Source organism: Melozone crissalis, unplaced genomic scaffold, assembly GCF_028551555.1.
Source record: "Melozone crissalis strain CALT ecotype California unplaced genomic scaffold, PUWL_Pcris_2 ptg000079l_1, whole genome shotgun sequence".
Taxonomy (NCBI): Eukaryota; Metazoa; Chordata; class Aves; order Passeriformes; family Passerellidae; genus Melozone; species Melozone crissalis.
Window position 1 is genome coordinate 3890400 of NW_026535856.1, and position 11822 is coordinate 3902221.

At 42.9% G+C, this 11822-nt stretch overlaps 1 gene segment (V, D, J or C); it reads right to left on the minus strand.

Moving 5' to 3' along the window:
- Nucleotides 1–3781: 3781 nt before the first annotated feature.
- On the minus strand, nt 3782–6602 carry LOC128946241 (immunoglobulin heavy variable 3-23-like). The segment is given in 4 exon segments: nt 3782–3850; nt 5838–6160; nt 6269–6282; nt 6526–6602. Coding segments are annotated over 4 exon segments (483 nt in total).
- Between the last annotated feature and the right edge of the window lie 5220 nt (nt 6603–11822).

An 11822-nucleotide genomic window follows, 5' to 3' on the forward strand; every position in this document is an offset into this window, starting at 1 on the left:
AGAACAAAGATTTGGGGCCAGGAATGAAGATTTGGGGCCAAAGGCTGAGATTTGGGGCTACGAGTGCAGATTTGGGTCCAGGAGCTGAGATTTGGGACCAGGAGTGGGGATTTGGGGCCAAGAACGAAGATTTGGGGCGGGAGTTGAGATTTGGGGTGTAAGGTTGAGATTTGGGGTGAAGAAGCAAGATTTGGGGCAAAGAGCTGAGATTTGGGGCCAAGAATGAGGATTTGGGGTGAAGAATTTGAATTTAATTTAATTTAATTTAATTTAATTTAATTTTATTTTATTTTATTTTATTTTATTTTATTTTATTATTTATTTTATTATTTTATTTTATTTTATTTCGTTTTATTATTTTATTTTATTTTATTTTATTATAATTTCTTTTCTTTTCTTTTCTTTTAATATATTATTTTATATTATTTTCATTTATTATTTGATTTTATTTTCCATTATTTTATTTTGATTTATTTTATTTTATTTCATTTTATTTTATTTTATTTAACTTTATTTTATTTCATTTTATTTTATTTTATTTGAATTTAATATTTTTTTTACTTTATTTTATTTTATTATATTTTTTAATTTTTTTTATTTTTCTTTATTATTTTATTTTATTTTATTTTATTTTATTTTTATTTATTTTGTTTATTATGTTATTTTATTTTATTTGAATTTATTCTTTTATTTTATTTTATTTTATTTTATTTTAATTTATCACTTCATTTTACTTTATTTTACTTTATTTTTTTACTTTATTTTATTTTTTTATTTTAATTTATTTTTTTTATTTTACTTTATATATTTTATTTTATTTTACTTTATTATTTTATTTTAATATTTTATTTTATTTCATTTTAATTCATTATTTTATTTTATTTTTCTTTTTTATTCCTATTTTAGTTTCATTTAATTTTATTTTTCTTTTATTTGATTTTTCTTTTCTTTTCTTTTTCTTTTTTTATTCTCATTTAAGTTTGATTTACTTTTATTTTTATTTTATTTCTATTTTCTAACTTAATTTTATAGTGATTTTATTTTTAAATCTAGTTTAAACTTTAATTTCAATATAATTTTATTTCTATTTGTAATTTTTATTTTGTATTTTCATTTTAAACTCATTTGAACTTATTTAAATTTTAATTACAATTGTGAGTATAATTTCATTTTTTAATTTCATACTAAGTTTATTTTTCTTTTAATTTTCCTTTTCTTTTCCAATTAAATTTCAATTAAATTTAAATTTCAAAAAAATAAAATAAAATAATAATTTTATTTTAATGATTATTTTTTTTGGAATTTTATTTTTTACTATAATTCAATTTGAATTTTTTTCATATTTTTAATATCAATTTTAATTTTATTTTTTCTCTTCATTTTAATTTCTTATTCTATTTTCCATTCTAATTTTATTTCTAAATTTATTTGAAGTTAATTTTCTTTTTCCTATTCACATCATTTTAATTTTATTTTTTTATTGTGTTTTCAATTTTATCTTAATTTCTAAATGGAATTTCAGCCTGAATTTTACCTTTAAGTTCCTTTTAAATTTATATATTTATTTTATCTTGTTTAATTTTATTTTACTTTAATTTTAATTTTAATTTCATTTTTTTTCTTTTTTATTTTAAATTTCTTTTTGATTTTGATTTATTTTGCTTTAATTTTAAATGATATATTTACTTTATCGATAATTTTCATTTTATTTTAAAATTTATATTTTTATTTCCACTTTTAACTAAATCATATTGTAAATTTTGTCGGTCAGTTTATTTTTATTTAATTTCATTAAAAGTTTACTTTTAATTGTAATTTTCCTTTTAATTTTCATTTTTATTGAATTTTAATTCTTGCCAATTTTGGGACTTTTAATTCCGATTTTTGTGATTTTCTGTTTTTATTGGTTTCCAGGTGAATTTTTGAATTTAATGACGATTTTATTTACTTTAACTTAATTTAATTAATTTTTAGTTTAATTTAGATTATTTCTATTTTATATTATTTTATTTTTATCGAGTTTATTTTATTTTAATTTTTTTTTAGTTTTATTTTGTTTTATTTCCTTTTTATTTACCAAATTTATGTAAATTAAATTTCAATGAATTTAAATTTAAAGTAAATTTATTTTATTTTATTTTATTTTTTATTTTATTTCATTTTCTTTTTATTGAGTTTATTTTAGTCTAATTTAATTGATTTGAAGTTTTATTTTGTTTTATTTCCTTTTTGTTTAACAAAGTTTCAGTAAATTCAATTATTTTAAATTTAAATGAATTTCAATTTAAAGTAAATTTTTTTTTTAGTTCTATTTTTAATTAATTACTTCCATCATTAATTTGTTAACTTTGTTTATTTGAGGTTTATGAATGACAATACTTTTATTTTATATTTTTATTTTATTAATAATAATAATAATAATAATAATAGTAATAATAATAATAAAAATAATAATAAATTATTAATATAATAATAATAACAACAATAATAAATTACAAAATCATAATAATGTTAATAATGATAATAACAATAATGATAATAATAATGATAATAATAATTATAATAATTATATAATACTAAAACAATAAAATATTATTTTTTATTTTATTTTTTTATTTTTTTAATTCTATTTGTCATTAATTACTTCTATCATTAATGTGTTAACTTTGTTTATTTGAGGTTTATGAATGACAATACTTTTAATTTATATTTTTATTTTGATAATAATAATAATAACAATAATAGTAATAGTAATAATAATAAATATAATAATAATAATAATAGTCACAATAATAATAAATTATAAAATTAGTAAATTTATTGATAATAATAATAACAATAATAGACTAAAACAATAAAATATTATTTTTTATTTTATATTATTTTTGTTATTGAAATTATATTTTTAATTAATTACTTCCATCATTAATTTGTTAACTTTGTTTATTTGAGGTTTATGAATGACAATACTTTTAATTTATATAATAATAATAATAATAATAATAATAATAATTATTATTATTATTATTATTATTATTATTATTATAGTAATAAATACAGTAATAATAAATATAATAATAATAATAATACAGTAAATATTATTTTTTATTTCATTTTATTTCTATTTTTATTGGTTTTATTTCTATTATTTTTATTTCTTATTTCAATATTTTGCCAGGTTCCTTCCTCGCTAACATTTATTAACATCGATTAAAGTCAATGACCGTTTATTAATCGCTATTAATTAATATTATTTTAATCAAAAATGAAGAATTTCATTTTCTTCTGGGTTTTCTTCGTTCTTTTCGTTTTTCACCTTTGGGGATCAATGAAAGAAAATGGAAGTAAAGGGAATAAAAGAATTGTAATCAAATAAATGGAAAATTGAAAAAATTCAAAATTAAATATAAAATTCAGTGAAATAAAATAAAATAATTCAATGTAATTTATGTTGTTTTTATTTATCTTACTTTTTTTTATTACAATCTATTCGTTTTTCATTATTCGCATTTTGATTAAATTGATATTATTAAGATTTATTTTTATTATTTTCATTAATAACAAAAAATGTATTTTACTTTTATTTGTTTTTATTCATAGCAGCGTATTCTTTATACGTATTTATATGAATGGATTTTTAAAATATTAAAATTAAAATGAATTTGATTTAAAAGTAAAATGAAATCATTAATTAAAATTTAAAAAAATTTCTTTTTTTTTTTTATTGCCTCCACCCCCATCGTTGTGTCCCCAAATGTCCCCAAACCACAGACCCTCCCCCTTAATCCCAGCCCTCGTCCCTGCTCTCGGTGACTGAATTCGTGTCCCCAGCCACAGGCCTAGCGCTGACCTTTGGGCCGAGTTTGGGGAAAGATCAACGGCCAAAGGTTGGGGTTTGGAGCCGGAGAGGGGAAAGGGAAATGGAGAAATGGTCACGGGCTGGGTCAGGGGGTGGGAGCTGGGCAAGGGTCTGGGGAACGGGGACAGCTGGGGGTGCAGTGATGATGGTGAGACCAGGACTTTGCAGGTCCCCATCAGCAAAAGCAACAGGAGCACCAGTATCAGCAGATTTCCCACAGAAATAAACGGCGGAATCCTCATCCTTGCGGTTGTTCATGGTCAGCGTCACCGAGCTCTGCCCGTTGTCCCTGGAGATCGTGAACCGGCCCTTGACCGACGGCGCATAGCCGGTGCTGCCACCAGTGTTGATCTCTGTGACGTACTCCAGTGCATTCCTTGGTATCTGCCCATCCCAAAACTGCCGAAACTGACCCCGGACCCTCGGCAGAGGAGGGGCAGGGACCCCCCGGGGGGCTGGAGGTCCCCCCCCACACTCCAGCAGGGTCACGGCCGCCCCGAGCCCTGCGGGAAAAATGGGAGATGGGGATGAGAAACCTGATTGGTCGAGGGCCTCAAAGTGGGCAAGGCCAGCTAGAAAAATGGGCCTGGACCCAGCTGGGAGGAGGATGATGAACTCGAAGGGTCCCAATTTGGGGCCAAGAGTCGGGATTTTGGTCAAGGGTTGAGCTTTTGCCTCATCCCCATCTCCCCTTTGTCCCGCAGGGCTCCGGGCGGCCGTGACCCTGCTGGAGTGCGGGGGGCACCTCCAGCCCCCCGGGGGGTCCCTGCGCCTCCTCTGCCGAGGGTCCGGGTTTAGTTTTGGGAGTTTCTCCATGTTCTGGATCTGCCAGAGACCCGGGCAGGGGCTGGAGCCAGTCGCCAGTATCAGCAAGGGTGGCAGCGCTTACCACGCGCCATCGGTCGAGGGTCGGTTCAGGATCTCCAGGGACAACGGGCAGAGCTCGGTGATGCTGACCATGAACAACCTCAAGGACGAGGATTCCAGATCCTACTTCTGTGGGAAATGTGCTTATACTGGTGGTTGCAGTTCTGATGCTGGTGCTATTGATGTGCCCGGCTTGGCCCCATTCCCCAACCAGCACTGCAGGAGCATCAGGGCACGGAACGGTCAGGACAGACGGACGGACATGAGAGATCTCTGCAGCCAGGTCATGGCATCTGCGGTTTATTGCAGAGGACGAACTGCAGGGCCCTGCTGGGAGCTGCCAGGCACAGCTGGAGCAGGGCTGAGAGAAGAGAGGGGAGAGAGGATGAGAGGGTGAGAGAGTGAGAGAGTAAAAATGCTAAATGAGTAAAAGGGTGAGAGAATAAAAAGGGTAAGAGAGTGAAAGAGTCAGTGAATAAAATGGTAAGAGTGTAAAAGGGTAAGAACATAAAACTCTAAGAGAATAAAAGGGTAAGAGAGTGAGGTTCCCACCACAATACAATAAATGTTCTTCTCTGTAGAATATTCTAATTCTCACTAACCAATCTGGTCCAATATACAAACCCTACAGCATTTACATACAGCCTATAAGAATCGTTTCATTACCATACTGTGTTACATTTTAAACCCTAAAAATTGGTCTTTGGGACCCTTCTGCTAAGACTAAAACCGACTCGTTGGAAACCCTAAAACTCCTTTTTGGAGCAAATTTAAACCCTAAAAACACCTTTTTGGAGAAACTTTAAACCCGAAAACTCCTTTTTGTAGTAACTTTAAACTCTAAAATCTCCTCTTTGGCCCCTTCTGCCAAGCTGTAAGGTCGCTCTGACCCGTGGGCCTGTCTGCAATCAGAGGGTGTTGCTCCATCAAAAGGGGATCACCTTCAGGTGACCACACCGTTGTTTTCCTGTTGTTCAATCACTCTGGGATCTCAAAGCTTGCTTTCATTTCAATCTTGCTGATGGTTTCCATATTCTCAAAATCTTTTGCCAGGCACTCATATTGATAAGGCTTTGCTGTTCCATCTTCCCCAACCAGCATCAGCATAAGCACTGTGACCATCGGTGTCCTTGGCACAGAAATAGGATGCGGAATCCTCATCCTTGAGGTTGTTCATGGTCAGCGTCACCGAGCTCTTCCCGTTGTCCCTGGAGATCCCGAAACGGCCCTTGACGGAATCCGCGTACCAGGTGCTGCCAACACTGCTGGTGATGGTTCTGACCCACTCCAGCCCCTGCCCAGGTCTCTGGCGGATCCAGGCCATCCCAAAATGGCCAAAATCAAACCCGGACCCTCGGCACTGCAACGTCAGGGACCCCCCGGGTGGCTGGAGGTTGCCCCCACACTCCAGCAGGGTCACGGCCGCCCGGAGCCCTGTGGGACAAAGAGGAGATAGGGATGAGGCGATGCAAAAGTCAGGCAGAGGTGTCCAAGTAATTAATGGGTGGATTGGGGCTCATTGCTCGGTTTAAGGCACTTTACCTTTCAGGATACATCTGTTGGAGATTTGGGGACAAACAAAGGGAATTTGGGGCAAAACCGGTGAAGGTTTGTGGATGGGGGAGCGGCCGTGACCCTGCTGGAGTGCGGGGGGGGCCTCCAGCCCCCCAGGGGGGTCCCTGATGATGCCGTGCCGATGGTCCGGGTTCAATTTTGGGAGTTTTGGAATGTTCTGGATCCGCCAGAGACCTGGGCAGGGGCTGGAGTGGCTCACTGGGATCTACAGCAATGGTGCTTACACCGAGAACGCGCCATCGGCCAAGGGTCGGTTTACGATCTCCAGGGATAATGGGTAGAGCTCGGTGACGCTGACCATGAACAACCTCAAGGATGAGGATTCCGGATCCTATTTCTGCGCCAAGGCTGCTGGTGCCAGTTGGGGTTATGATGTCTCTCCTCTTGGCCCCTTCCCCTTGACTGCGTCCCCTCCTGTCCCCAATACCCAGACCCTTCCTCCAAATCTCAGCCCCTGACCCCATTCTTGACCCTTTGTCCCAGATTTTCCCCAGTTCGAACAACGCCAACCACTGAGCCAAAACCCCCAAACTGGTTCTGCCCGAAACCCAACTGCTTTGGCCCCAAAATTCACCCGATTCTGCCTCAAATCCCTACTTGTGCTCCCAGCCACTACCACTGATATGAGTCGTGAACCTTTGACCCCAAATCAGGACCCTGGGCCTCAAACCCTGACCTTCAGAGCTAAGGTTTGGGGCACAAAGAGGAGATTTGGGGTCAGGAGTTGTGGTTTGGGGTCAGCGGGTGAGAATTGGGGCCGAGGCAGAGCAAGGTTGGGATCGATGGTCAAGGGCTGGGTGTGGGCTGGGGGTTTGGGGGAAGGGTCTGGGGGGCAGGGACAGGGGGGGGACACGGCCATGGGGATGGGGTCAAAACGTTCAGCACCAGCAGAATCATCATAGAAACCAGCATCCACACATTTGGCACAGAAATAGGATCCGGAATCCTCGACCTTGTGGTTGTTCATGGTCAGCGTCACCGAGCTCTGCTCGTTGTCCCTGGAGATCGTGAACCGACCCCTGACTGATGGGGCGTACCAGGAGCTGCCACCACTGCTGTAGATACTCGCAACCCACTCTAGCCCCTTCCCGGGTCTCTGGCGGATCCAGAACATGTCGTAACTCCAAAAACTGAACCCAGACCCTCGGCAGAGAAGGCGCAGGGACCCGCCGGCGGACTGGAGGTCCCCCCCACACTCCAGCAGGGTCACGGCCGCCCGGAGCCCTGCGGGACAAAGGGGAGATGGGGATTAGAAACCTGATTGGCTGTGGGCCTCAAAGTGGGTGTGTCAAACTGGAAAATGGGGCGGGACCCACCTGAGAGGGGCAGCAGGATCAGGACAACAAGGATGGGGTGGTCCAAAGGTCCCAGTTTGGGGCCAAGAGTCAGGATTTGGGTCAAGGGTTGCGCTTTGGCCTCATCCCCATCTCCCCTTTGTCCCACTGGGCTCCGGGCAGCCGTGACCCTGCTGGAGTGCGGGGGGGACCTCCAGCCCCCCGGGGGGTCCCTGAGCCTCCTCTGCCGAGGGTCCAGGTTCGATTTCGGAAATTATGGAATGTTCTGGATTGGCCAGAAATCTGGTAAAACAATGGAATACCTCGCAAGTATCAATGGTGTTGGCACCACCCACCCCGCGCCATCAATCAAAGGTCGGTTCATGATCTCCAGGGACAACCAACAGAGCTCGGTGACGCTGACCATGAACAATCTCAAGGACGAGGATTCCGCCGTATATTTCTGCGCCAAACATAGCAGTAATGATTATGGTTTTTCTGGTCCTGCTCTTATTGGCGGCAATTCTATCAGCGGACCACCCCCAAGTTGGTCAAAAAATGTCTCCAATGCCCAGCGATCCTTCCCCGACATCCCAGCCCTTTGTGTCAAATCTTCACCATTTTCCCCCAAACTTTGCCTCATCCTTCCCCTAGTCTCGATTGTCTCCCCAGTTTTGCCCATTTCACCCAAATCTCCCCCAGTTCCCGTGCCCTGATTGGAGGAGGCCTGAACTGGAGGCCAGGGGTGAAGGTTTGGGGCCAATAGTTGAGTTTTGGGGCAGGAGCAGGGGAGGGTTTGGGGTCAGTGCTGACCACTGGGGCAAATTGGGGAGATTTGGGACAAAGGGTCAAGGGCTGAGGTTTGGGGGAAGGGTCTGGGATTGGGGACTGGGGAGGTCTTGGTGATGGGAACAGGGGCAAAACCATCAGCAGCAGCAGCAGCAGCAGCAGCAGCAGCAGCATCCCAATTATTATCAGCAGTTTTGGCACAGAAAAAGGATCCGGAATCCTCGTCCTTGAGGTTGTTCATGATCAGCGTCACAGAGCTCTGCCCGTTGTCCCTGGAGATGCTGACTCGGCCGCTGAACGATGACAGGTATCTGGTGTCTCCATCATAATAAATCCCTGCAATGTATTCCAGGCCCTTCCCAGGCCGCTTGCGGATCGACATCAGACTGGTTCGTCCGAAACTGAATCCGGACCCTCGGCAGAGGAGGCGCAGGGACCCCCCGGGGGGCTGGAGATAGGGATGAGAAACCTGATTGGCAGTGAGATCAAAGTAGGCGTGTTAAACTGGAAAATGGGTTGGGATCCACCTGGGAGGAGCAGCAGGAGCAGCAGGACCCATCTGGGAGAAGGATGATGAAATCCAAGGGTCAAAGTTTGGAGCCAAGAGTCAGGATTTGGGTCAAGGGTTGAACTTTGGCCTAATCCCCATCTCCTCTTTGTCCCACAGGGCTCCGTGCGGCCGTGACCCTGCTGGAGTGCGGGGGGGACCTCCAGCCCCCCGGGGGGTCCCTGCGCCTCCTCTGCCGAGGGTCCATGTTCAGTTTCGGCAGTTTCAGAATGTTCTGGGTTCGTCAGAGACCCGGGCAGGGGCTGGAATACGTCGCAGCGATCAAGAACGATGGATCCAGCTACGCCTACGCATCATCAGTGCAGGGCTGGTTCAGGATCTCCAGGGACAACGGGCAGAGCTCGGTGACGCTGACCATGAACAACCACAAGGATGAGGATGCCAGTTCCTATTTCTGCGGGAAAGCTGCCTATGATACTTGGGGTGCTGCTGCTGATTGTATTGACCCCATCCCCATGGCTGCGTCCCCACCTCTCCCGGTTCCCCAGACCCTTCTCCCAAACTCTGCCCCTGACCCCATTTCTGACCCAATCTCCCAACCCTGCCCTGGCTCTACCCCATATTCTCTACTCTTGGCCACAAAGTTGACCGAAATCATAACCCTTGACCAGAAGTATCCACTCTCAGAATCAAGTTTTGGGGCACAAATTGGAGATTTGGGGTCAGGAGTTGTGGTTTGGGGTCAGCGGGTGAGAATTGGGGCCGGGGCAGAGCAAGGTTGGGATCAATGGCCAAGGGCTGGGTGTGGGCTGGGGGTTTGGGGGAAGGGTCTGGGCAACGGGGACAGGGGGGGATAAGGGGATGGGTGTGGGGACACCTTGAGCATGGTCACTACGACCAGCATCGTCAGCATAATTATAAACATCACACTTGGCGCAGAAATAAACACCGGAATCCTCGTCCTTGAGGTTGTTCATGGTCAGCGTCACCGAGCTCTGCCCGTTGTCCCTGGAAATCGTCACCCGGCCCTTGACCGATGGCTCGCAGATGGTGACGCCATTGTAGTGGATCCCTGTGACGTATTGCAAACCCTGCCCGGGTCTCTGGCCAATCCAGTACATTCCATAATCACCGAAACTGAACCCGGACCCTCGGCACAGCAATGTCAGGGACGCCCCGGGGGGCTGGAGGTCCCCCCCGCACTCCAGCAGGGTCACGGCCGCCCAGAGCCCTGCGGGAAAAAGGGGAGATGCGGATGGACAAAGCTCAACCACTGACCCCAAAATCCTGATTCTTTGACCCAGAATTTGACCCTCTGCTCTCTCCATCAACTTCATCCTGCTGCTCCTGCTTAGAGTCCCAGGTGGGTCCCGCTCCTTTTTCCAGCCAACCACCCCCAGTTTGGGGCTTTGGACAAATCAGGTTTCCCATCCCCATCTCCCCTTTGTCCCGCAGGGCTCCGGGCGGCCGTGACCCTGCTGGAGTGCGGGGGGCACCTCCAGCCCCCCGGGGGGTCCCTGCGCCTCCTCTGCCGAGGGTCCGGGTTCACTTTCGGGAGTTATAAAATGTTCTGGGTGCACCAGAGCCCTGGGCAGGGGCTGGAATACATTACAGATATCAGCAACACTGGTGGCTACACCGGCTACGCGCCATCGGTCAAGGGCCGGGTAAGGATCTCCAGGGACAACGGGCAGAGCTTGGTGACGCTGACCATGAACAACCTCAAGGACGAGGATTCCGGATCCTATTTCTGTGCCAAATGTTACAGCAGTGGCTGTGGTAATGGCACTTATGCTAATGGTGTTGATGGTGGTTGTGGTCCCAAGCCCTTTTTTCTGCGTTTCCAAGTATCACAAAATTATCTGATCCTTCCCCAAAATCCCAGCCCTTCTCCTGAAATCTCAGCCCTTTTCCCCCAAACTCTGCCCCTGCTGCCCAACTCTCGACTTTCCCCCAGTTTTGCCCATTTCACCCAAATCTCCCCCAGCTCCCCGGGCCCTGATTGGAGGAGGCCTGAACTGGAGGCCAGGGGTGAAGGTTTGGGGCCAATGGTTGAGTTTTGGGGAAGGAGCAGTGGAGGGTTTGGGGTCAGTGCTGACCATTGGTGCAAATGGGGGAGATTTGGGACAAAGGGTCAAGGGCTGAGGTTTGGGGGAAGTGTCTGGTTTTGGGGGAGGAGGGAACTCAAAATTGAGGACTCAGAAAAAACCACCGTGACCAACATCATCACAATCAATGTCTTTACCAGCAGCAGGACCACAACAACCATCCCAACTTTTGGCACAGAAATAGGATCCGGAATCCTTGTCCTTGAGGTTGTTCAGGTCAGCGTCACCGAGCTCTGCCCGTTGTCCCTGGAGATCGTGACCCGGCCCTTGACCGATGGCACGTACTCGGTGTAACCTCCACTGTCACTGATCCTTGCGACAAATTCCATCCCCTGCCCGGGTCTCTGTCGCACCCAGCCCATCCCAAAACTCCCGAAATCGAAACCGGACCCTCAGCACAGCAACGTCAGGGACCCCCCGGGGGGCTGGAGGTCTTCCCCGCACTCCAGCAGAGTCACGGTCGCCCAGAGCCCATCCCAAAATCCTCACCAATTTCACTCATAACTCCCCTGGTTCGGTCCCAAACCTCAACCAGATTTTTTGGGTATCCTGAGGTTCCTCAAAAGCTGGAATTAAATAATCTCATTAATTAATTGGACACCTTCTCCTCAGGGTTCCACATTGATTTCAAAAGCAATACCACGTTAACAACCCCCAAAACCCCCCGGGACCCCAACCCCGGCGCAGCCCGGCGTTGGCCCTGAGCTCCCCCTGGCTCCAGGCCCTGCTACCCCTGCTGCCCCTCCCAGGTGGGCTCCGCAACATTTTTCTGGAACACGCACACCTTTTCCCGTTCCGGACCAATCATATTTCTCATTTTTAATCATCTCCCCATTGTCCCG